General features: G+C 41.9%; 1 protein-coding gene across 6 annotated transcripts in view; it reads left to right on the forward strand.

The window, feature by feature from the left end:
- Positions 1 to 25014, forward strand: part of Lims1 (LIM zinc finger domain containing 1) — a 101507-nt gene extending 76493 nt beyond the window's left edge. For 4 of the 6 annotated variants that reach the window (XM_051153071.1, XM_051153072.1, XM_051153069.1 and 1 more), the window contains exons 3-11: positions 10866 to 10932; positions 13008 to 13128; positions 13514 to 13663; positions 15295 to 15445; positions 16933 to 17025; positions 19536 to 19584; positions 21604 to 21679; positions 21849 to 22038; positions 24818 to 24955. In XM_051153071.1, coding sequence (XP_051009028.1) covers positions 10866 to 10932; positions 13008 to 13128; positions 13514 to 13663; positions 15295 to 15445; positions 16933 to 17025; positions 19536 to 19584; positions 21604 to 21679; positions 21849 to 21996 — 855 coding nt within the window. In that variant the 3' untranslated portion in view covers positions 21997 to 22038; positions 24818 to 24955. Of the gene's footprint in view, positions 1 to 10865; positions 10933 to 13007; positions 13129 to 13513; positions 13664 to 15294; positions 15446 to 16932; positions 17026 to 19535; positions 19585 to 21603; positions 21680 to 21848; positions 22039 to 24817 lie in introns of all 6 variants that reach the window. The other 2 variants (XM_051153070.1, XM_051153068.1) reach the window with 2 other exon arrangements.
- Positions 25015 to 26587: the final 1573 nt, after the last annotated feature.

The following is a 26587-nucleotide window of genomic DNA, read 5'->3' on the forward strand; positions in this document are numbered from 1 at the left end:
TTAACTGCTGCTGAGGCATCTCTCCCTTTTGATATTTTTTTTTTCCTTTTCTTCTACCAGACTTAGATCTTCCTGTCTCAGTGCCTGAGGAAGGAAAGGTAGTTTGTAATGGTCGTTACTAAACTGGTTATTACCACTGAGCCACTGTCCCACCCCTCTGCAGAATGAAATCCCCAGGCCAGCCTGGAAAACATCATTTCTCTCTCATAGATGCTTTACAATTCCATTTGGGAACTGTCTGTATTCATGTAACTGAGGAAATAGCATGGAACATAAAGTGACAGGATGAAATTTTATTCTCTAGCACACATTATTCAAGAGTTCCTACTACATCTCAAGAAAAAGCAAACCAGCAAGCAAGCAAACAGAAGCGCTTAGCAATAGGAAGATACTCCACTTTCTTCCTCTGGGAATCTCTGTATCAGAAAAGATGGGCTTGGGAATATGACATGATAATCATGCAAGAACAGGAGCAGGAGAGGTCAGAGTCCAGCTGTCAGAGAAGAGAAGGTGGAGAGAGGTTTTCGAGGTATATAGAGATGGTGGTGGTGGGCCAGCCACTCACTGAGTCTGTATGGCTCTGACTGGTACAGAAAAGTAAAAGCTAGGCCCCTAGGGCCTGTGACACCATGGGATGGAGGGTTGCTGTTGTACTGCTTTCACTCAACTTAGAAAATTCTCCTTTGAAGTTGACAAAAGGCTCTGAAATCTCTTAACTCGGCCGAATAAGACTTTTCATTTTCAGATCTTTGTGATGAGTTAGGGAAAACATAAGCTAAATATAAAGCCTTTATTACTTACTCATGGAAGTCAATACACATAGATTGGGAAAGTACAGGCAGGGGTAGAGAGATAGGAATCCATGGGCCAAAGCTTTATTGGTTTTTAGCATCCAAATAGGTCTCCTGTGCAGAGTTTTCATTAAAGCAAGTAGGCACAAGTTTCAGATGGCCATGCTGTGACACCTGTATCTGTTCAATCTGTGCTGGTATGCGAGTCAGCACAGCTACTCAAGCTCCATCTAGCTGAACGCAAGGCGGAGCTTGCCAGGGAACAGTGGTGTATGACAGACAGCTAGGTTGGTCATAGTGTGGAGCTGAGAAACATAGAACTGGAGGCAATTAGAGTCACTGATAACTTTCTCTGGTGTGAGAAAGTATAGCTTCAATATGTGTAACTACACCCATACATGCGCATAAACTCATGAACATGTCTACATAAATACACACTAAAAAGCCAAAAAACCAAGAAGCACTAGTATTCATACTGTATAAGTCCCCTTTAATCCCTACGTTTCTTTTCTCTGTGGCCCTAAGAGGTGAAAACATCCTTGATGGCACAGCAGGTAACAGTTTATGGTGTGACAGGGTATTAGAACCTATTCTGACCCTAGTATCTTTTATTTTTTTTTTCCCTTGGTTTGGTTTTGATTTTTTGAGACAGGGTCTCTCTGTGTAGCCTTGGCTGTCCTGGACTCACTTTGTAGACCAGGCTGGCCTCAAACTCACAGAGATGCGCTTGCTTCTGTCTCCCAAATGCTGGGATTAAAGGTGTGTGCCACTGCCCAGTCATGTTTCTCCTCCTCCTCTTCCTCCTCTTCCTCCTCCTCCTTCATCATCATCATCATCATCATCATTATTATTATTGGGTTTTTTTGTTGTTGTTTGTTTTTGTTTTTTGAGACAGGGTTTCTCTGTGTAGCTTTGGCTGTACTTGACTAACTTTGTAGACCAGGCCAGCCTTGAACCCACAGTGATCCACCTGCCTCTCCACCACCCCCACCATCACCCCCAGTGCTGAGATTACAGGCATGCACCACCACCGCCCCGCTGCCATGTTTCTTCTTAACATTAACAAAATGTTATTGGAATAGCAATTAAGGAAAGACCCCAGAAATTCAGAGGGAAAGGTCAGTTCTAGTCTGTCCAGCACTTTATCTTCTGCCTGATGTGCCCTCTAGGGTGCTCCAGTCCTTCTTGGAGCCTTTTCTCTAATACTGTCTTTTTGCCTGCTATTTTGGCATTATCTGGCACTGTCTCTTCCCCAGCAGTGGCTACGTCCTATGCGCCTGCTGTGGTGCTTACATGTGGTCCTGTCAGCTGCAAAACCACTTATGTTTGGTCAGAGAGAAAAGCTTGGAAACAGCCTTCAGCAGAGCAGAATAAAACATGACTCATACTTGTCCTCCTGTCCATGCCTTACTTCTCTTCACTTCTGGGCTATAAATATCCTCCTTGGTATTATTCCAAAAGATACTACAAATTCCATGTTGGGCTATTAATGGGCTGTTGCCTTTTGGGTCCTAAGGAAAACAGCTATTTTAGCTACAATGTTTACTATTTGAGGTCCATTTTCCAGATAGGGATTTGTAAACCTGTAGATGGAAAATAATTTTACTTTTGGTTCAATGACATGTTAGAGAAAAAGCTGTCCCCATCTAAGAATAAGATACATGTTCATACATGCCCAACAGTGGAAGGTTTTCTAGAACTAGAAGTCCATTTGGTTTTTTGTTTGGGCGGAGGGGTTTGTATGTTGTTTGAGATTACGTAGTCCAGCCTGGCTGAGGGTGACTTTGAACTCCTACCTTCCTAATGCCAAGTGTACAGGCAGGACCTCCATCAGAAACTTGGTGTGTATGGATCAGTATTAGTATAATGAGGCACGCAAGGCAGGGCATGTGGGTTGGAGATACAGGGCTTGCTTGATGCGTGCTTGCTTGCTTAGCATTCAAGGAGCCCTTGGTTCAGTCCCAACCACGTTGGAAGATAGACAGGAGAGAGTATCTTCTCCAGTCTATGCCTTTGCTATTGCTTTTATCTTTGTCAAAGCATCCTCCTCCCTTTATTTCCACAGCACTTGCTCTTTCTTTTCCCTTGGAAACAGCTATGAAGATTTATAGATAAGCAAGTGTGGTGGTACACACCTATGATCCCATCATTTCAATGGACAGGAGATTTGCAAGTTCAATGCCAGTCTGGTCTGCTTGCTTAATAAAGCCCTGTCTCAGATTTTTAAAAAGACAGGTTTTGTTTACTTCAAAACGTGATTCACTTTTCTCTGTGGAACTTCCTGATGTGTTGGATTAAATGACTAGGATATTCATTCGGCTAGCTACAAAGAGAAGTCTGGAACCAGACTCTCATTTGTCCACTACCTACTCATTAGAAAACGTTACTAGAGATACGAGCACAGCATTTCTGGAGCATCTCTACCTCTCTTAAGTATGGCACAACTGGCTAAGATTGCACACATTTATAATCCCAGCACTTTGGAGAGGCAGGAGCATCAGTAATTCCCAGCTCCCACATAGTGGCTCACAATCACCTATAGCTTCAGTACCATGTGCTCTCAAACAGTCCTTTGACCTGACTGTATTGAGCACCAGGAACACATTTGGTAAACAGACATACATATAGGTAAACACCCATAACAGAAAAATAAACAAATAAGCACTTCTAAAAGTAAAACTTTGGGGGCTGGAGAGATGGCTCAGAAGTTAAGGGCACTGACTGCTCTTCCAGAGGTCCTGAATTCAATTCCCAGAAACCACATGGTGCCTCACAACCATCTGTAATGTGATCTAATGCACCCTTCTGGCCTGCAGGTGTACATGCATGCACAACCCTGTATACATAATAATAAATAAATAAGTCTTAAAAAAAAAAAAAAGGTAAAACCTTGCCTCAAGGAAAACAGAACAAAAAAAGAGTGACGTAGCAGCTACTGAGAGTACTGCCTACATCCTTTCTCCTACTAAATGATGTGGGTTAAAACGTGAACCTAAATTTTTTCCATTTAGGCAGAAATCTGTTTCCCTCTGAAAAATAAGGTGCTTTACAGCTTTGTTCATTGAAAAGAACAGATTTACCTAAGATATTTGCCCCAGGAGATTCATGACTCATGTCACAGCCCAGTTCCATGTTTTGTTGCATAGCTTTTCTGAGTTCACAGAGCACTTTTTTCATCTCTAACATGGAGCACTTTTATATTTCATATGGCTGTTTCTTACTATACTCATTTTTCCGTTTAACTTTGAATACCTCTGGCACAAAGACTGTCCACATTGATCTGATCTCTACCACATGACTGTAGTCACCACATTCAGGAGATGGAAAGAAGGATCAAGAATTCAGAGCCATCCTTGACTACACAACAAGCTTGAGACTAGCCTAGGCTACATGAGACTTATCTCATGTAGAAAGACCCCACTAAAAAGGTGTGCTGTTTTCTTTGCTTGCTTGATTAAAATAGCTGGATGGCCTGGGGATGTAGTTGGTAGTGGAGAGCATATTTATTCTGAAGGAGGCCCTGGATTCAATCCCACTGATACGTAAACTAAAACAGCAGGAGAGGACTCCAACACCCAAGGTGCTAGAGCTCTCAATTCTTTATAATGAATACATAGCATCTTTTTTTTTTTTTTTTTTTTTTTTTTTTTTTTTTTTTACAGAAAGCAAGATTCATTCCACATTATTGTGCTGGGTTGCCAAACTCAAATCCAGTTTCCTTCATTCAGATGTTCTTCTTCATTTTACTTTAAAATAGCCTAAGTATTAATGACTATAGAAATTAACTCTCGGGGGATGAAGAGATGGCTCAGCAGTTAAGAGTACTGTCTGCTCTTCAAGAGGTCCTGAGTTCAATTCCCAGCAACCACATGGTGGCTCACAACCATCTATACAGGGTTCTGATGCCCTCCTTTGGCATGCAGGCATACATGCAGATAGAGAACTCATACATAAAATAGATAAATAAATCTTTTAAAAAGTGTTTTAAAGAAATTGACTCTCATTTTAGTCTTCCTCAGAAGATAACAACCTTATATCTAACAGTGTGAGCATGTTAGAAAGATAGCAGGGCAGCTGGGCTGTGTCACGGTGGTAGAATGCTTGCATATGGGTTCAAGTCCCGGACAGGGTTGCTTCTCCAATCTTGACTGAGATGGGGCTTCTCAGGGTCAGAGGTGTCCTGAAGGCAGCATGCTTGCCAGCAAACTAGTCCCCTGTGCAGGAGTAAGTCCTGTGCATTGCTACCTTAGAAGATTTATAAGGTCATATTTTCCCTAAAATAATTCAACACTTGTTGTGAGCACTTATTGCACAAGAGGCATTATAAGTTCTTGTTCTTTCATTTGATTAGTTACATGAACCCTACAAACTAGGTGCTACTGTTGACAGTTTGCATGAGGCAAAGGAAGCCCTTTCCTACTGTTAAACAGCGGGCTTGAGAGTTTTCTCAAGGGAACTCCAAAAACTGAGTTCCCTAGCACTGTATTGCCCTGCTTTTCTCTGAAACTGAACGATTTAAATATATTTCATAATATAACAATTTTTCCCCCTGAAAACATCACTCACACATTCTGTAGAAAGCCAGCGTCCCGGTCCTAGGGTTCTTTTAATAGCTGCCACAGCACTAGTTATGGAGAATCTGTATAACTGTATGAGTTACATGTGGATACTGATTTTTAAGTTTGATATTGTAGTTACGTTGAAAAGAATTGGTGCTGTTTGGTGGTGGTGGTGCACACTGTTCATCCCAGCAACTGGGAGGTAAAGGAGGGTGGATCTCTGAATTGAGGCGAGCCTGGTCTACATATTGAGTTCCAGGATAGCCAGGGCTACATGAAGAGAACCTGTCTCAAAAGAAGGAAAGAAAGGGGGGAGGGGAAGAATCAGTGCCAGCTTCCACAAGATTTCAGTATGTGAAGTCATCTTCTAATGAATATGAACCATTATTTTATAAATCTACCAGTTCAGTGGTGGCTTAGACTAATTAAATGCTATTTTCTGGAGGAAATGCCTTTTAAACAGGCCCGGACACCAGTGTTAGAAATTCCTTGGTATAGCTTTGTGATACCTTGGTTATCTCCACTAAAAAATGTATTTTTTTACCCCTTGAAGTGTTTTTAGAAGTGAGCTAAAAAAAAAAAAAAAAGAAGTGAGCTAAAGCCAATAGTTACAGAGGACACAGTTCCAGAAATTTTCAAACTGGCGTAGACTGAACCCAGAACAAGGGCTCAGACAGGGCTCTTGTATGCCCAGCCAGTGTGCCCGGGGCTGAGCTCTCTGTCAGTGCTTCATGTTTTTCTCTCTCCTTGTTTGGTTTTCCCAGTCTCTGCCTTTCTCCCCCATCACAAAATATATTAACAGGAAAGGGCTGTTGGTAATGAATGCTGTAATGGAACAATGATTAACAAAGACTTTCCTCACTCATTTCCTCTAATATGCTTCCTGATTATTCAGGAAGGCTGGGACTGAGAAGTGAAGGCTGAAAGAGGAAACTCCAAAGCCAGCCTCTCTACTTATCTACTGACCCACTTGTTTGAGAGCAGTTCATGACAAATGTGTAAATCATGAAGTGAGTGTCCAGCATATGCATTCCTGAAATACGGCTGTCAGCTAAGTTTCCAATTCTTGGCTTTAAAACAGCAGTAATTAACCCTCCTCCCTCGACAGAACTCCAAAACCTACACAGAAAGAAGCAGAACTGTTGCTGCCGCAGTTCATCTTCTCCCACTCTGAATAATCTCTGTTCCTGTGGGTGGAAGGGCCCAGGATTCTTAGGCACCCACTTTAAACAGTTCTATTTTGGAGCATAATGTTTCTTACATCTCACTGTATTTGTGGTGGAGTTGGAGAGAAATGTCCCCAATAGGCTCCTTTATTTGAACATTTGGCTCTCCATTAGTGGTGCTGTTTGGAGAGGTGGTAGAACCTTGCTAGAGGAAGTACGTCACTGGAAGTGGGCTTTGGGGATGTATTGTTTCACCCTCACTTCCTGCTTTCTCTCTCAGCTTCCTGTCTGTGAATAAAAATGTGATCAGCCAGCTTCCTGCTCCTGCCACTAGGTCACGCCCTCCATGCTGTGATAAACTCTATCCTTGTGGAAATGAAGCCAAACTCAAACCTTTCTTTCTTAAGTTGCCTTTGGTCAGCGCTCCATCACAGCAACAGGAAGGAGCTGATGTGGTATACCCTGTTTAAACTGACTGCAGTTTTAATGGAGTTATCTAGAAGAAGATAGTGTTTATGGGAGTTTGAGTCTTCAAAATTTATGGTTTCTGATTTGTTTGTTTGTTTGTTTCATTGTATATCCTAAGCTTCTATTTTAGATCAACATCTGGATTCCCAGGCTCTTCATTGAGACATTCTATGCTTCATAGCCCCTCCAGGGTATAGAAAAGAGGCAGCTCATTATAGCAGAAATCTCTTGGCATAGGAGTGGTAGTCCTAATACTGGGTCCTGTACCACAGAGAGGCATGCAGATGGTTGCAGTGGAATCTGTTCCTGAATACTTGCACTCTGTTTTCTGAGTTGTTGTTGTTTTGTTTTGTTTTTTAAGATGAGGTCTCACTGTAGTATAGCCCTGGCTGGCCTCAAACTGACAGAGATGTGCCTACCTCTTGTGAGTCTATTAGGATTTGACTGCTAAGGTATTTCTATACACAGTTATATGTGGGAGACACTGTATAAAAGGAAAGGATCTCAGTCCCTGCCAGGATGACTTGCTCCAGGACGCCTCTCAGATGCCTCATTTAGGAAACCACATGCCTCTAAAGCCTCCCAACTGTTCCTGCCTAGTGTAGTCTCTCATTTGGAATGAAACTTGGCTTGGGGAACTATGTTGAGTGTTCTATATTCTGGTATGTTGTGAGTTTGGAGTTGCAGAGAGTAGTCTTGGCATTATCTCTTTTATGACTGTGCCTTGTGCACCTCTGATGAATGTAAAAACAAAAACCAAAAAAGCATCCTTTTGTAAAAGAATTCCTGTGAATGACCTGAAAGGATGGCTCTGTGCACAAAGTACTTGCAGTGCGGGCCTCATGACCTAAATTCAGATCCTCAGAACTCACATAAAAGCTAGATTCTGGCTTAAGTACTTAATCCTTCTAGTCTGTGATGGCTGTTTATCGAGCAGGGGCCTCAGAGCCTCCAATGAGGAGGCTCACACAAGATGTTACTCACTCAGTGGAAGGGCCAGCAGTCACTGCACACAGGTAACCTGGAGGGGGAGGATCATGCTGTAGTTTAAACAGTTAAGGACACTTGAGTTTGGTTCTCAGTACCTATGGTGAGGCAGCTCAACAACGGCCACACATGCACCCACACATGTGTACATGCTTCCTCAGACACAATCACATTTAAACAAATAAATCTTTTTAAAGCTGTAAGTGTGGTTATCTTCCCAGAATGTTATAATTCAATGAATTGATGTCCAGTTCTTTTAGTTTGTAGTATGTTTCAAGTATCTTACTATTATTTTAAGAAAGAGTTTGGGGCGGCTGAAGAGATGGCTCAGAGATTAAGAGCACTGGCTACTCTTTTAAAGGTCCTGAGTTCAATTCCCAGCAACTACATGGTGGTTCGCAACCATCTATAATGAGATCTGGTGCCCTCTTCTGGTGTGTATGTGTACATGAAGACAGAATACTGTGTGCATAATAAATAAATCTTTTAATTAGTTAAATTTAAAAAGAGTTTGGATTGCTCCCCTACAGATTAATAATGTGAGTTGTTTCTCCAAATAAAAGAAGCTGTGAGTATAACAGTTTGCTGTGAGCTTCAATAAACACCCAAAGCAATAGAGTTTCCTGACTCCCAGGAGGCAGCACGAGGCTTCCCATGGTCACTCAGCAAGCTAGAGCAGTTATATTAGCATTTGAGCTACTACAGTCTGGAGCTGTAGTCAGTGCTCCTACTTATCACAATTTATTTCTGTTAAAAATTGGCACAGCTGGGCATAGTAAATCATACCTTTAATCCCATCACGCCGGAGGCAGAGGCAGGTGGATCTCTGTAACTTCAAAGCCAGCCTGGTCTACAGAGCAAGTTCCAGGATATCCAAGGCTACACAGAGAAACCCTGTCTTGAAAAACCAAAGAAAAAGAAAGAAGAAAAAAAAAATAAACCAACTAAGAAATAAATGTCGATTAAAACTGTACCCTGAGTTCTGGTAAGCCATATTTGGCATAGGCCCATGAGAGACGCTTGAAGGAAAGGGCAGCCATTTTCATTTCTACAGCATAGGCTTTCCAAACAATAGAACTGTGTTTGTGTGTGGGGCTGGGCATTTGTTTTGTTTTGTTGAGACAGAGTTTCCCTGTTGCCGCAGACTCACAACCCACCTCTCTCAAGTGGTTTGGATTATAGGTATGTAAACCCTGTATGTAGTTGTTAGGTACAGGTATATACAAATGTTGTTCGTAGTTTTCAAATCCACGTTGGTCACTTAAAAATACTGATATTAAGCCAGGCATGGTGTTGCACACCTTTATCCCAGCAGTTAGGAGGCTGAGGCGGGTAGATCCTTGTAAGTCCTACATAGAGAGTTTTAGGGCAGCCAAAGCTACATGTTGAAACTCTGTCTCAAAAAAATAATTAAGGAGCTGAAGAGATGGCTCAGTGGTTAAGAGCATTGGCTGCTCTTCTGGAGGACACAGGCTTGATTCCAACAACCCAAGGACAGCTCACAGCTGTCTGTAACCCATGTTGGACAGAGCTGATGCCTTCTTCTGCCTCCATGGGCTCAAGGCATACAGGTGGTGCAGACATACACACTGGCAAAAACCCATACACATAAATAAAAATATTTTAAATGATGCTAGAATAAGTACTCCTTGTAAATATTTAAGCTTAGAGTAAAAAAAAAAAATTAGATACTAACCTAAAATAATGAGGGAAGGGGGTTTTACATATATGCAAATTATCTGGGTTGAGAGTCCTGTAGCTTTCATCAAATTCATAAAGGTAAATGAGACTGGAGAGGTGACTATGTGAATTAAGGTCTGCTCTTGCAGAGGATCCAGGCTCAATTCTCAGCCCCCACATGGTAGCAACAACCATCTATAATTCCAGTTCCAGGAGATCTGATGCTCTCTTCTAGCCTTCATAAACACCAGACACACACAATGTACAGACATGTATGCAGACAAAACACCCATACACATAAAGTAAAAAATAAATATTTTTTAAAATCCTTAAAGTTTGAATGGCACAGGCTTGTAATCCCAGCATTCTGGGAGGCAGAGGCAGGCAACTCTCTGTGAGTTCGAGGCCAGCCTGGTCTACAAAGTGAGTCCAGGACAGCCAGGGCTACACAGAGAAACCCTGTCTCGAAAAACAGAAATAATAATATTATTGAGCGCAGTCAGAGGTGAGACCAACTGTTCACTCTGTCCTTACCTTGTGCAGTTTCTGGATGTGATGTGTGCATGTGCATGTGAAAATTAAGGTTGTTTTCTTTTATTGTTTTCCACCTTTATATTTTGAGACAATGTTTCTCACTGAACCTGAAGTGAGTTCATCAGTTAGGCTAGGCTGTCTGTCCAGTGAGTTCTGTCCGTCTGTCACTGTGCCCCTCCCCCCAGGCCAGGGTTACAAGAACACACATAAATATCTAACTTTGATGTTGGTGTTAGACAGTCCAAAATGAAATCCTTTTGCTTGTGCAGTTTATTCCCTGTACCAACGTAGAGGAATATGGACGATCCCCAAGTTAGCTGGGCATGTGGCTCACGCCTTTAACCCCAGCACTCAGGAGACAGAGGCAGGCGGATCTCTGTGAGTTCAAGGTCAGCCTAGACTACAATGCAAGTTCCAGGCCAGCCAGAGCTACAAAGTGAGACCCTGCCTCCAAAAATAAACAAAACACACCTTCCTTTGGTAAGGACTGGGGTAATTGGTTAGCAGAGAGCAATTACTGAACATTCACAAGGCTTTGCCTGTTTCCCCCCCACACACACACACAACACAGACTATAAAGCAAAAGGAAGAGCCGCTTTTGTTTGTCTTTTCATGAAATAATTTCCTTCTGTGGTTGTTTCATACGTGTAAGTTGATGGCCCTTATGTTTTTTCTTTCAGTTTGAAGGAAGGAAGTACTGTGAGCATGATTTCCAGATGCTCTTTGCTCCTTGCTGCCACCAGTGTGGTAAGTTTTACTGTTGAATAGAAGTAAAAATAAGTTCCACGATCATATAAGTCTCTACTATGGTTTTGTCTCTTTTTAAAATTTTTATTTAATTGATTTTTTTTCAGATTACATTTCAGTTGTATCCTCCCGTTCCTCCCTCTTTCACCCTATTCCCTCCCCTAGGTTTGTGACAGAAGAGGCCCGCCTCCCCCCCATATGGTCACAGCCTATCAAGTCTTATCCTGGTAGCCTGCTTACCCTTCCTCTGAGTGCTACCAGGCCTCCCCACCAAGGGGAAGTGGTCAGATATGGGGCATGGGAGTTCTGCTTTTGTCTCTTGCTATGACAGAACACCCTGACTGAAAGCAGCTGAGGGGAGGAAAGGGCAGAAACTTGAAGCAGAAACATGGAGAAATAGCTCGCTGGTTTGCTGGCAACCTTAAGCTCAGCTACTGTTCTATATTTCACGGTCCAGAACCACTTGCCCAGGGAATTGCGCCAGCTATAGTAGACTGGGCTCTCCTAGATAACTAACAATCAAGACAGTCCCCTACAGACATGTCCACAGGCCAAGCTGGTTTGGGTAACCCTTCAAATGGGACTCCCTTCTCAGGCGACTCTAGGATGTGTCAGGCTGACAGTTAAAGCTGACAAGAACAGTCATTCAACACTTCTTTAAAATGGTACTTACAAGCCGGGCATGGTGGCACACACCTTTAATCCCAGCACTCCAGAGGCAGAGGTAGGAGGATAGCTGTGAGTTTGAAGCCAGCCTGGTCTACAAAGTGAGTCTAGGACAGCCAAGGCTACACAGAGAAACCCTGTCTCAGAAAAAAATAAAATAAAAATAAAATAGTACTTACAAGCTGGGCATGGTGGTGCATGACTTTAATCCCAGCCCTCCAGAGTTAAAGGTAGGCAAGATCTCTGTAAGTTCGAGGCCAGCCTGGTCTACAAAGTGAGTCCAGGACAGCCAAGACTACACACAGAAACCTTGTCTTGAAAAACCAAAAAATAAAAACAAAATGGTGCTTACAGATAATGATAAGGGGCAGCTTACCTGTCCTCTCTGTATTGTTAGTATAAGCCAAATGGAAGAAGGACCAAAATCTGCACAGCATTGACTCTTGCGACATGTGGGGAAAGCCTGTAATTTGCCTTCTGCAGTGCTTCTCCCTCTGCGCACAGCCTTTGCCAGCTTGCTTGTGATTTGGCCAGGGCCTGTTTCAGTTGACTGCACAAAGGTGTGTGTGTACTTTACTCACTTACTGTAGCCACCTCAGTGGTGGGTCAACTAGACCATCCCTAGGGACTGGAGAACCTGAATTCAATGCTAAAGATGCTTAGTGACAGGAGTCAGTGTGAATTATGAGAGAAGTATAGCCAGGCATGATCTCAGCACTCTGAAAACAAGAGGCCGGAGGATCTCTGAATTTGAGGCCAGCAAGTTTCAGGCTAATCAAGGCAACACAGTGAATCTTGTCTTAAACACACAGCAAGAACAAAAAACAAAATGTGTTGTGGAGACTGAAGTTAAAACACTTGGTGGTAGAGGATGTGCTTAGCATTCATAAGTCCCTTGGTTCCATCCCCTCGGTGGGGGTAAGAGTGAGAATAAAAGAAAAAAGTGCTATAAATTTCAGTTGTCGGTGTTGACAGTGACCATAAACAACTAAGAGGCACTGGAAGAGCTCAGGACATGGAAGAGCTTGGAAAGGAAAGCCATGAGATGAGATGAGATGAGATGAGATGAGATGATATGGCCATTTTTCAAACGTGGGTACAAAACAAAAAATGGGCACTCAGATGAGAAAAAGATCATTTGTTCTCTTACTCCAGCAGACATAATGTATTGTATAAGGCCTTTTAAAAAAGATGTATTTATTAATTATGTATACAGTGCTCTGCCTTATGTATACCTGCAGGCCAGAAGAGGGCATCAAATCACATTACAGATTGTTAAAGATCACTTAGTGGTAAAGCAGTAGCTTAGTATTTGAGGAATCCCTAGTAATCCTCCTTAAACACTTTCCCCTTTTATTTATAGTAAATAAGACACTGTATAGCGTGCTTTGTGCTTTACTTTCCCGCAGGTGAATTCATCATTGGCCGGGTTATTAAAGCCATGAATAATAGCTGGCATCCTGAGTGCTTCCGATGTGACCTCTGCCAGGAAGTGCTGGCAGACATAGGGTTTGTTAAGAATGCTGGCAGGTAGGAGTTGTCCATCCTTGTCGGATGCGGGTGGCCCATGGGCTGTTCAGTCTCATGCATTTTTCCTATAGAGGATGAAGTTTTGCTGTAGGGTATGGGAACTCAGAACTAACCTTGGGAAATGACCCCAGAGCTTAGTCACAGAGTCTGTTACTGCATGCCTCCTGTTCTGCCAGGGAGAGGTGGACAGTGATGAGGACCATGTGCATCAGTAAATTATTAATGGAACAAATGTTTCTTGTGCTTTGATTCTGGTTTACTTTATAGCACAAAAGATAGTTTCTAAAATGTGGTTTCTTTAATTTCTATTCAGAGAAATGAGAAGTATATTTCTAATGATTAAAAAGAACTTAAGATGTTAAAATTTCCATTTGGCCCTGTATAGACACCTATGTCGCCCATGTCATAATCGTGAGAAGGCCAGAGGCCTTGGAAAATACATCTGCCAGAAATGCCATGCCATCATTGATGAGCAGCCTCTGATCTTCAAGAATGACCCTTACCACCCGGACCACTTCAACTGTGCCAACTGCGGGTATTACACTGTTCTCCCTGACATTGTGCGAAACAATAGAATTAAAGTGAAGGAGCAGTTACCTATGTTTCTGTTACTGATGCAAGCCAACGTGTTTTCTTCAGGCTTTTACTTTATTCTGTGTGTGTGTGTGTGTGTGTCTGTCTGTCTGTCTGTCTGTCTGTCTGTCTGTCTGTGCCTTGAACTCAGAGATCTGCCTGCCTGGGATTAAAGACATGCGCTACCACCACCTCATGTTTGAGTTCTTTTTTTTGTTTGTTTGTTTGTTTGTTTGTTTGAGGCAGGGTTTCTCTGTGTAGCCCTGGCTCCCTGCCCAGAACAAGGAGTCTTGGCCGGGCGTGGTGGCGCACGCCTTTAATCCCAGCACTCGGGAGGCAGAAGCAGGCGGATCGCTGTGAGTTTGAGGCCAGCCTGGTCTACAAAGTGAGTCCAGGATGGCCAAGGCTACACAGAGAGACCCTGTCTCGAAAAACCAAAAAAAAAAAAAAAAGAAGGAGTCTTGAAGGGCACTTGAAATAAATATGCTGGATTATGGCATCTGGAGAGATGGCTCAATAGTTAACAGCGTTGGGCTGCTCTTCTAGGGGACCCAAGCTTGGGTCCTTGCACCCACGCAGCGACATACAACCCTTCGTAACACCAGCTCCAGGGGATCTAATAATATTCTCATCTGGCCTTGACCGGCACCAGGCACACATGTAGTAAATACACAGACAAACATGCAGAGTACTTATACATACTTTTTAAAGCCCATGAAAATTAACCAATATAATTTATCTTTTATTTTTTGTGTGTATAACATGTTTTAAAGAAAACTGCCCCATTCTCTTCTCTTATCCTTGTTCTTGTTATAGTCCACTGAGTTTAACTAGGGTTGCTTGCAAGTATATGGCTGTGGAGTTATCTCCTGGATCATGGACACCTTACCAATGGCCACACCCCTGACATAAATGACTCCTGTTCCACCAGCAGCCATTAACCACCAATAGTTCCTCTGCTGAGGGTGGAGCTCATGTGTCCCTCACTCAATATAATGATATATTTTTATTATAGTAAATGCCTGTGTATCACAGGCTATCAACAAATTCACAACCCTCCTTCCTCAGCCTCCCAAGGGTTACATAGGTGGACCGCTCCTCCTGGACCCAGTACTGGGAGTTTAAAGGAAGACAGATGGACTGAAATGTAATACGATAAACATGACTGAAGTGGCAAGTGTTTGACCTTCCCTTGTGTCTCACCACTAATGCAAGATACTGGTAACAAACAGTCTGAAATCAAGCCAAGTCTCTTTTTTTGTTTGTTTGTTTTTGTTTTTCGAGACAGGGTTTCTCTGTGTAGCCTTGGCCATCCTGGACTCACTTTGTAGACCAGGCTGGCCTCGAACTCACAGTGATCCGCCTGCCTCTGCCTCCCGAGTGCTGGGATTAAAGGCGTGCGCCACCACGCCCGGCCAAGCCAAGTCTCTTAATTCAGGGTTCTCAGGTCATCTTTGAAGAGGGAAAAATAGAAATTATCAGGGATTGTTATGACTATATCTTTTTAAAATCTTGTAAAAAAAATTCTGCTACCTCTGTGGGGTACTAGTTCAGTTGTACAGTAGTATTCAGTTTCATTTCTTCGGTGAACAGGAAGGAGCTAACTGCTGATGCCCGGGAGCTGAAAGGGGAGCTGTACTGTCTGCCATGTCATGATAAGATGGGGGTCCCTATCTGTGGTGCCTGTCGGAGGCCCATTGAAGGGCGCGTGGTGAATGCCATGGGCAAGCAGTGGCATGTGGAGGTGAGTACAGGCCTGGCCAAAGGTAGCCACTGCTTTCAATTCCCATGCCTCAAGTATGCCAGCTAGATAAGAACAGTCTCAGGACTAAATGTGGACATTTTTAAAAACAATTGACTTTTGTCCTGATTTATTTCTCTATCGCTATGATTTTTAAAAACAAAATAAAACAAAACAAAACCCTGACAAAACCAAGTGTGATGAAACAGTCCTTTAATCCTAGCACTTGGTAGACAGACCCAGGAGGATCTCTGTGAGTTCAGGGCTAGCCTGGTCTACATAGTACATTTCAGGACAGCCAGGACTACATAGAAAGACCTTGACTCAAAAACAAAACAAAACAACATCTAGCCAAAAGCAACTTGCAAGAAGAAAGGGTTTATTATGGATTGTGGGTCATTGTCCATCATGAAGTGAAGTCAGGGCAGGAATTCAAGGCAGAAACTGGACTAAGGAGAACTGTTGATTATTGGCTTTCTTCCAGACTCATTTCCGACACAGCCCAGGCTCACCTGCCCCGGAATGGCAGCACCCATAGTGGGGAGGGCCTCCCCCATCAATCAGCAAGCAAGAAAATACCCCATAGACATGCCTACAGGCCAGTCTTAGGGAGGCAACTCCTAGAGTTATGGACTAGTTTGTGTCAAGTTGATAAATATTAACCAGCACAACATTATAGTAAATGAAAAATCTAGAATGTTGTAACATGGTAGCATAATGCAGGATGGTACTTATTTCTTAAATCCTCCTTGAGGACAAGGTTGTCACATCCAACAACAATTAGTTATGCTCAGTTACAAATACTACTGAGATGCCAATCTCTTCTTTCATGTCCTATTTGCTAGCTCTATATGTGTGCGTCTGGTGCCTGTGAAGGTGAGACAAGGACATCAGGTCTCCTGGAGCTGGAGTCATGGATAGGCATAGTTGCCATGCTGGTGCTGGAACCAAACAGGTCCTACTCCAGAGCAGCGGTCTTTCTGATTGCTGAGCAGTTGTTGTTTGTTTTTAGTTTTCAAAACGGTTTCTCTGGGTAGCCTTGGCTGTTCTGAAATTCACTCTGTAGACTAGGCTGGCCCCAAACTCAGAGATCTGCCTGCCTCTGCCTTCCGAGTGCTGGGATTAAAGACCTATGCCCTGCTGCTGAGCAGTTATCTTAAGATAACCCATTAGAGCCTCATAAACATCAGAATTGAGACCATAAAAGTATCTGGTCTTGCTGGGTATGATGGTGCACATCTTTAATCCCAGCATTCAGGAGGCAGGGCCAGGTGGATATCTGTAAATTCCAGACTAGCCTGGTCTACACAGCAAGTTTTAGATCAGCCAGAGCTAATAGATCTACGTATTGAGGCACTATCACCAAAATAAAAGGTGTTTGTGGTAGGAGGATGTCTAGTTATAATTCTTACTATCTTCTCTAAGAACTGATTAACTTTGATAAATCAAATTATGACATCTCAAAAATTATCTATTCAATTTTTTCCCAGCATTTTGTTTGTGCCAAATGTGAAAAGCCATTTCTTGGACATCGTCATTATGAGAGGAAGGGCTTGGCCTATTGTGAAACTCACTATAATCAGGTATGATTGTGCTCACTAGATATTTGATATGTGCACATCACAATTCATCAATTCTTCAGCTGTAGAAAGATGCACGTTGGTCTGTAGAGATGTATTTTCTTTCTTTCTTTCGTCGTCGTCTTCTTCTTTTTTTTTTTTTTTTGGTTTTTCGAGACAGGGTTTCTCTGTGTAGTTCTGGCTGTCCTGGACTTGCTTTGTAGAACAGGCTGGCCTCAAACTCAAAGCGATCCACATGCCTCTGCCTTCTGAGGGCTGGGATTAAAGCCGTGCACCACCATACCCAGCTCAGAGATGTATTTTCATTCTTTGAGTCTCAGAATACTCACTAAATAACAACAGACAATGTCTGTATATCTACCTTTACTCATAATCTCCCTTTGCTTCCTTGGGGTTCATTTTATTTTACTATATAAACACAGGCACCTACATTAATACATATATCTTTATGTACAGACATATGTGTGCGCATTTAAATGTTCATAGGGTTTTTCTTTTGGTTCTTTTTTTTTTTTTTTTTTTTAATGTGTATGAGTGTTTGCCCAAATGTGTGCCTGTGCACCTCATATGTGCAGTGCCTGTGGGGCCCAGAAGAGGACATTGGATCTCCTGGGATTGATGTTATAAATGTTTGTGAGCTATTGTATGGGTGCTGGAAATTGAACCTGAGTCCTCTGAAGAGTAGTCAGTGCTCTTAACCACTGAGCCACTTCTACAGAGCATGCATAGCTTTTTGATTGTTAATTGTTTGTTTGCTGGTTTTTTGTTTTGTTTTGGGTTTTGGAGGGTTGTTTTAATTTCTGGTTTTGGAGGGGTTATTTTTTTCCCCCCTTTTGGTTTTTCGAGACAGGGTTTCTCTGTTTAACAGAGCTCTAGCTGTCATGGATTCATTTTGTAGACCAGGATGGTCTTGAACTCGCAGAGATGTGCTTCCCTCTGCCTCTCAAGTGCTGGGATTAAAGGCATGTGCCATCATGCTCAGCTTGTTTTGTTTTTTCAAAATAGGATTTGTCTGAGTAGCTCTGACTGTCCTAGAACTAACTCTGTAGACCATGCTGGCCTCTAACTCAGACAGCCTTTGCCTCCTGAGTGCTGGCATTAAAGGTATGTGCTGCCACTGCCTGGTTTATGCATAGATTTTTAAAAAAAAAAAAAAATTTTTTTTTATTAGTTCTTTGAGAGTTTCATACAATGTGTTTTGACCATATTTATTCCTATCTCCCTCTAACTCCTCCCAGGTATATCCTACCTCCCTCCACCCCTCTTTCTTATAGCCCCTGGGTTCATGTTTGTTTCTGAGTGTTAGCTAGCCATGGGGGAATGCTCAACTTACCAGGAGCTGCACTCTTTTTTTTTTTTTTTTGGTTTTTTCGAGACAGGGTTTCTCTGTGTAGCCTCGGCCATCCTGGACTCACTTTGTAGACCAGGCTAGCCTTGAACTCACAGCGATCCGCCTACCTCTGCCTCCCGAGTGCTGGGATTAAAGGCGTGCGCCACCACGCCCGGCCCAGGAGCTGCACTCTTAAAGAAAGTTGATTCTCCTTCTCCAGAAGTCCATAGCTCTCAGTTGGGTGTCAGAGTTTTAACAACAAGCATTTGATGCAGGCATGTTTCCATACTTTTCAGAATACAGAATACAGAACTGTATGTATATCACAGTTATCAGTATTGGTATAGTATTTAAATCCAGTTTTACTCTTAGGCACTTGCTTATCTACTTATCTAGAGACAGAGTTTCTCTGTATTACTACAACAGCCTCCCAAGTGCTGGGAAGCACCATCACTCCCAGCCCAATAATTTTTTTTTTTTAATATATTTTATAATGTTCTTTTTTAAAAAGATTAAAGTATACAGTGCCCTGCCTGCATGTACACCTGCACGCCAGAAGAGGGCACCAGATCTCATTATAGATGGTTGTGAGCCACCATGTGGTTGGTGAGAATTGAACTCAGGACCTTTGGAAGAGCAGGCAGTGCTCTTAACTCTGAGCCATCTCTCCAGCCCCCGCAAGAATGTTCTTATCGTACATTTTTTTCCTGCTCTAAGACTAACGTCACTTTCTAGTATTATTATATTTCTTTAGCCTCCTCGGCTGTGGAACATCTCCAGTGTGTTTAATATATTGATTTTCCCTGGGCCTCTTGTCTTGGTTCTCCACTGTTACTTTGAGGTTGTGGGCTCTTGGCTGGATCAATGATGAGGTAGGGATCTGTCCTCCTCAGCACCTCTGCTCTGTGTTCATTGCTGCTCCACTGGTGTCCACAAGGTAGTTTGTTTTTTGGTGCTCAACTTGTCACCAGGAAAGATATGTTTAAGTGAGAAAAAGTGAATGGTTTTCATTGTAACTAATCTATTACTAAGTTTCTTTAGAAAGAATAAGTCCTAAAATTTTGTTGCCAGCTACTTGTTTTTCAGTGGTGAACAGAAAGAACAGAGATCATATAAATATTTATTGTTAAAAACTTAATTCGAACACTCTGAGTTTTCACTTGTTTCTTGTCTTCATTCTCAGCTGTTTGGTGATGTCTGTTTCCACTGCAACCGTGTCATAGAAGGTGATGGTATGTATCTGTGGGTATACGGAACCATTTTGGCATAAAAATACCTGGGTGGTATGAAAATCGAAAGAAGCTGATTGCTATTGTGGGCTGTAATTTGGTCATTATCAGTTGTTTTTCTCTTGGTATGCTTCTCAAGTATGAGGCAGCACAGCTGCTGTAAGCTGTATAGAGCTGCTAGGACTTACTGCGTGGGCTAACCAACAGGGCAGTTGGCTGCAGCACAGAGGAAACAGCTGTGTTTGCTAATGGTCACTAAGCAGTCCTGCCAGAAATTTCCTGACAAAGTTCTAAAAACACCCTGTTTGCAGCATGCTTTCTGGCTCTCAGCAGACATCACCTAATCAGGAAGTACTAGGTTAGTTCAGGGAACCATTTGGAGCATTGCAAATCAGTTTAACCCCTCCCTGCAGGAGAGATGAAAGACGAAGTTATGTTCTTATTGTCAACTCTGAAAGAAACACTACTTTCAGTCAGATAAATTAAAGTCTGGAGTTTGAAATGTTTCATCTAATTCATATTTATTCGAGGATCTAGCAATAGAGACAGAAACACAGCAGAGAGCTTGTTGGTCTCAAGCCTTGTCAGAGAAGCCCATCTGTCTGCTGTCCACAGTGCATTTGGTGTATCCGATTTGTAAGTAAAGAAAAACTGAAAGGTAAAATAGGGCTGGAGAGAGAGCTCAGTGGGTAAATGCTTGTGTAACAAGAACCAGAGTTCTATCCTTAGCACACACAAATGCTGCCTAAGCAGTGTTGCCCACCTGCAGTTCCAGTGTTTGGAAGGCAGAGACAGGGGCTCCCCAGAGCAAGCGACCACCCACACTAGCTGTGTTGGCTAGCCCTGAGTTCAACTGAGACACTGTTCCTCAATTTCTAAGATTGAGAGTGATCATAAAAACTTCATGCCAGCTGCAGACTTCCCTTTATATGTATACACACATGTGCGTCTGCACATGCACAGAAGATGTGCAAAAGAGAAAACAATTAAAATACAGAAATAGTTTTGCTTAAATTAAAACCTGCCTTTTAAATACAGTTAAAAAAAAAAAAAGCTAGGTGTTACATGCCTTTAATCCTAGCACTCAGGAGATGGACACAGGTGAATCTTTATGAGTTTGAGGCCAGCCTGGTCCACATATAGTGAGATCCAGGATAGCCAACAGCTACATAGTGAGACCCTGCCTCCAAAAACAAACAAACCAGTGAAAAAGTAGCCATAATAAAAAATAGATATGTTAGAAGCTCATTAATAGCACTGAGCTTTCTGGCTCTGTGTTTTTGCAAAACAAACAAACAAACAAACAAAAACCTACCTCTTGAAGGAGATGCAGGCTATCAGGATGAGGCCTGACAGACTGTGGTCAGCTGGTAGGGGAGAAGGCTACCCCCATGTCAGAGGTCCAGGTGAGGGGAGTAGGGCAGGAGAGGGAGGGAGAGTGGAAACAGGAAGATAAGAGCGAGGAGACAACAATTGAGATGTAATGTGGATAAATTATAATACAAATTAATTTTTAAAAAGATACCACTTCTATACTAAAAACAAAAACAAACAAAAAACAACCCACCTCTTACCCCTCTTACCAGGCATGATGATGCACATCTCAGAATCAAGGATGCCAAGGCAGGAAGATGAGTTCAGTCAAGCCTCTGTGTCACAGACACAGTGCTGTGACACAGTGCAGACCTCTGTGTCAACAGTAAAGAAAGGAAAGCTGGGCGTGGTGGCACACACCTTTAATCCCAGCACTTGGGCGGCAGAGGCAGGCAGATCTTTGTGAGTTCGAGACCAGCCTGGTCTACAAAGCCAGTCTAGGACAGCCAGGGTTACACAGAGAAACCTTGTCTCAGGGGGTGGAAAAAAACTCAAAAAAGTAAAGAAAGGAACCTCTCAAGAAAGACTTGAACCCCCCCCCCCCCAGATGCCTGGGGAGCAGCTTTCTTTGTTCTTCAGGGTTGAAAACGGAAGCCCCTCTTCCCACAGTGAAATGCTCCTCGTGATGAGATCTCTTTCCCCCCACAGTGGTGTCTGCCCTCAACAAGGCCTGGTGTGTGAGCTGCTTTGCCTGTTCCACCTGCAATACCAAATTAACGCTCAAGTAAGTCTTTGCTCTAGCCCATCGTGACTACTACAGCTCAAGTTTTTAGATGCCATTTGCCATGTAAAAATGGAAGTGATTGCTTCCTGTCTCTTCTTTCTCTCGGGTCTGAAAGTCAGTGTTCTCCTTTAATTGTTCCTGTCCTGTCCCTTCTTTCTTCTACTCAAAGGGATAAGTTTGTTGAAATTGATCTAAAGCCAGTCTGCAAACACTGTTATGAGAAAATGCCAGAAGAGTTTAAGAGGCGACTTGCCAAACGGGAGAGAGAAGCAAAGGATAAGGACAAGCAGAGAAAGAGAAAGCCAGTGTGTCTGTAAACGCTCTATCCCTTCCGCGCCATTCTCATGGCTTCTCCCGTGGTTAGTCCTTTAGGATGCCTTTCTTGTCTTTTAGGATGCTTGTCTTTTCATTCTTTTTTTTTTTTTTTTTTTTAATGCATGTTTTTATGGTCGTCAGATCCTCTGGAGAGTTGGTTCTTTTGCTGATTACAAACATAAAGCTTAAAATACATATATATAAAGTTTAATGAGATCATACTTAACACTGGCTTGCATGCAGTGTTCTCATCTGGCCTCAACTCAGCTTTTTTGTCACAGCGTGGCATAGACAATCCTTAAGTAGCAGTGGGAACAGCTTTGAAGTATTCGCATGTCTATTAACTGCTGCTGCTCTTCAGTTTCCTTCCCTGAAATGATTGAACTGAGAAGATGAGCATTGGATGTTTCTAGAACCTCATGTGTTCTCAGTGCTGAGTTCTCTCACCATGTCCCCACCTAAGCAGATCTGCCCTCTGCAGTGCTTGTGCACACACGCTCCCCGCTGTTGTGAGTCCCTTTCCTGGAATCTCCAGGCTCCTGCTCTTGCTCTGTGTGGGACGCATGTCAGTCACTGACATTCTGTTGAAGTACTCACATGATTATTTTTTCCCCTCATGTGTTTTGAACTCTAAAAGAAATTTTGTTTTATTTTTCTTATTTCCTTTTGTTGAAGAATTAAAAGGCAAATATAAACTTCAAACAAGAGAACTAGTTAGTCTCTGAAGCAGGAATAATATATTTAAGCTTTTTGCCACCAAACATGGGGAAATAGTTTAGTTATAGAACATATTGTGGTTATAAAAACATCCAACACCCAGAACTTCTCAGCTAAATTATTTTAGGCAGAGAAACCAAAGTCCAGCAGCAGTTAATAGACATAAAAATACTTAAAACTGTTCCCACTACTCTTTAGTGATCGCAGAGAAAAGGTGTCTGTGCTACGCTGTGACAGAAAAGCTGAGCTGAGCTGAGCCCATAAGGCAGGCCTGTGTGTACAAGCCTCACCACTGTTTAAGCCAAACAGCCTTCCAAGTGTTTGTTTGCCAATTGGCAACATGAACATTGAGTTAGTGTCAGCATTGGTTTCTCTGTACAAAGCAGACGGGAAGCCAGGCTCCTGCCTGTCGTCCTGCGTTTGGGAGGCTGAAGCAGGAGGAGCCCTGAGTTCAGTGCCGCTCCGAGCTGAACGTGATAGTAATCCAATAAAGAAATTTAAATATTCGAGTAGGAATTATTCTTTTTATTAACATTGTTCTCTAAAATTATCTCAATGTTGGATGTGAATGGTGCACATCTTTAATCCAGCACTCAAGAAGCAGAGGCACACAGATCTCCATGAGTTCAAGGCCAACCTAGTCTACATAAAGTCTCAGGCTAGCCCGAGCTACATAGTAAGAAGCTGTCTAAAAATGAAAAAAAGAAAAAGAAATAAAATTACTTTAAAACAAGCAGTCTAATGTAATGTGCTTTAGGATTTCAGCACACTTTGTAATTATTGTTATCCATGACAGTGAATCACTAGGCTTGTTCTACAGGTGCTTTCTAAGTTTAACTTCACAGCAAATGAACAAGTTCTAAAGTTAGATACTAAGTCAAAATTACAGGCCTTGGAATCCAGCAGTTAGACGTTCCTGCAGTTAGCTGTTGTGAGTGCATTAGACATGGAGACCAAGAGTTTTCTCCAGAGCTGTTTATAAGTGGATTGATACTGTTTCATGTTCTCCATTGCACCCCCCACTTAAGGAGTCCCTAAGGGCAGTATCATGACCTTAGTGTTCAAGAAAGATAACCAGCTATTTTGTCTCAATACTAAAATAACCTATTATGATTTAAGATCAATTTTTTTAATTGTACAGGGAAAGATGAAACCTTATAGTTGCCTAATTTAAAATACTAAATACTTAGTAATATTTTTTTAACCTTCAAAAAGTAAGTCACTTACATTATAAAAATCAGTTCTTTACTTTATATAAATATATTATTTGAATAAATTCACTGGTGTCAAGCATGGTGGTTCACACTTATAATCCCAGTACTGGGAAAGCTAAGACAAGAAAATCACCATAAGTTTTAGGCCAGCCTGGACTCCAGCCTGAAACTGTCTTAACAAAGGGGGCAGGGGCAGGAGGCCCTGAGAGGAAGAAAGCACGAACTTGGTTCTTTAAAATGTGACTGGGGGGCTGGAGAGATGGCTCAGTGGTTAAGAGCACTGCCTGCTCTTCCAAAGGACCCAGGTTCAATCCCCAGCACCCACATGGCAGCTCACAACTGTCTGTAACTCCAAAATTTGACACCCACACACCAACACACATAAATTAAAATTAAATAAAATATTTTAAAAAAATGTGACTGGGTTTACTTGGACTGGAGGATGCCTTAGGGGTTAAGAGCACCCTCTGCTCTTTCAGAGGACCCAGGTTCAGTTCTAAGCACACACATAGCAGCTCACAACCATCTCTAACTCCGTTCCCAGGGGCTCCAACACCTTTTTCTGACCTCCATGAGTACCAGGTAGTACACAGACACACGAGCAGGCAAGTGCTCATACACATAAAATAAATAAATCTTTAAAAATGCAAATTTGATTAACTTTACCTGAATTATATTTACTTTAGATTTCCTGGAACCTTGAGTAAGACTTAATAAACAGTCCATGTTGTAGATGTAGGTGTATAGAGCCATTATATGTGCATATTTTTTCAATATAGTGTCTTCATTTATATGTAGCTTAATGAATTTATGTCACTTTATCATATGTGTGTGTGTGTGTGTGTTGGATACATTTCCACTAATTTCTTTTTTATATTATAATTATCTTTAGGAATAAATTTGTGGAGTTTGACATGAAGCCAGTCTGTAAGAAGTGCTATGAGAAATTTCCTTTGGAGCTGAAGAAAAGACTTAAGAAACTATCTGAGACCTTAGGAAGGAAATAACTTCTGGTTTGGATTTTGGTGGTTTTATTATTTTTTTTTCTTTTGTTTTGTTTTTTGTTTTTCTCTCTTTTCTAACCAGTACTGCTTAACTTGATCTGCCTTGTCTAAAGCTATATCAAAGCATTAGAGAGAATGGTTTTCTTCATTTAAAAAGAAAAAAATGTTTATTTCTATGTAAAACACAGATGAAATCCGGACTTTCATTTCTTTAGCCATAGTAACCTGTGGACATTAAAAGTTATATAGCCAACCAAAAAAAGTATGTTAAAGGGTAGTTTTAATTAAGCCTTGCCCTCCAAAAAATAAATTTAACTCTTCAAAATTAAAACAGCCCTGCTCTGCGGACCAACAAAAGCACGTGCTGCCAAACCTGGTGCATTAGATTGAATCCGGGTCCATGTGGAAAAAGAACTCACTCCCACAGGTTGTCTCTGCCCTCAACAGATCACAGTTAATAAACACAAGAAACAAACACTGTTTTAAAGACTTCAAAGGCTTTTACATGACTCAAATTTTAGAAGACTCTAACCTTTGCTTTCCTTTATATCATAAGAAAGTAATTTTACATACTGGGGAAGTATATAGGGGATCTAAGTCAGCTACCAAAACTGCTCCCATGCAGTCTCCGTGAGTTTATCCAATTAGCACTGAGAAAGGAAGATGCATATTACTAAGAAGCATTATACTTAGTTTTGTTTTGTTCTCCTTATGAAATTCTTCCTTTATACAATTACTTAGCATACTTGTTGTAGCTATTAGTATATCTTTTACATTTTTGAGCAAAACAAAATCAAATACCAGTTATCTGGAAAATAATACCTTCTGATATTGGGGGAATAAAACATTTAAAAAATATATTACATAGCCGGGAGTGGTGGCGCACGCCTTTAATCCCAGCGCTTGGGAGGCAGAGGCAGGCGGATCGCTGTGAGTTCGAGGCCAGCCTGGTCTACAAAGTGAGTCCAGGATGGCCAAGGCTACACAGAGAAACCCTGTCTCGAAAAACAAAACAAAACAATATATATATAACACAATTATGCTTCTCAGCTTAACGTAAAATATATGGTATTCAAATAGGCCATGAGGCAGACTGTTATGCAGCTTGGAATGTATACCTTTTAAAAAGAGTATGAGCCAAGTATGGCAGCACTAAGTTTTAATCCCAGCACTATGGAGGCAGAGGCCGACAGTCTGAGTCCTAAGCCAGCCAGGGCTGCGTATTGAAACCTTGTTTCAGCCATGTGGTGGTGGCCCACACCTTTAATCCCAGCACTCGGGAAGCAGCAGTGGAATCATTGTGACTTTGAGGCCAGCCTGGTCTACAAAGTGAGTCCAGGACAGCCAAGGTTACAAGGTTACACAGAAAAACCCTGTCTTGAAAAACAAAAAACAAAAAACAAAAACAAAAAAAAAAAGAAAGAAAGAAAGGAAGAAAAAAGAAAGAAAGAAAGAAACTGTTTCAGGGGGAAAATGGCTATATATGTCATAGTACGTTTATGCTAATATCTCTGCTTCATACATAATCTAACTTACATTGCCTTAGAAAATTGCATCCTATAATAAAAAATTCTAAATGTTTTATATAATGCCAAATAAAAATAAACACTTTGAGATTTATAAATTCAGAATCATTCACCACTTATATAAACATTAAA

This window comes from Acomys russatus, chromosome 11 (assembly GCF_903995435.1).
Source record: "Acomys russatus chromosome 11, mAcoRus1.1, whole genome shotgun sequence".
Taxonomy (NCBI): domain Eukaryota; kingdom Metazoa; phylum Chordata; class Mammalia; order Rodentia; family Muridae; genus Acomys; species Acomys russatus.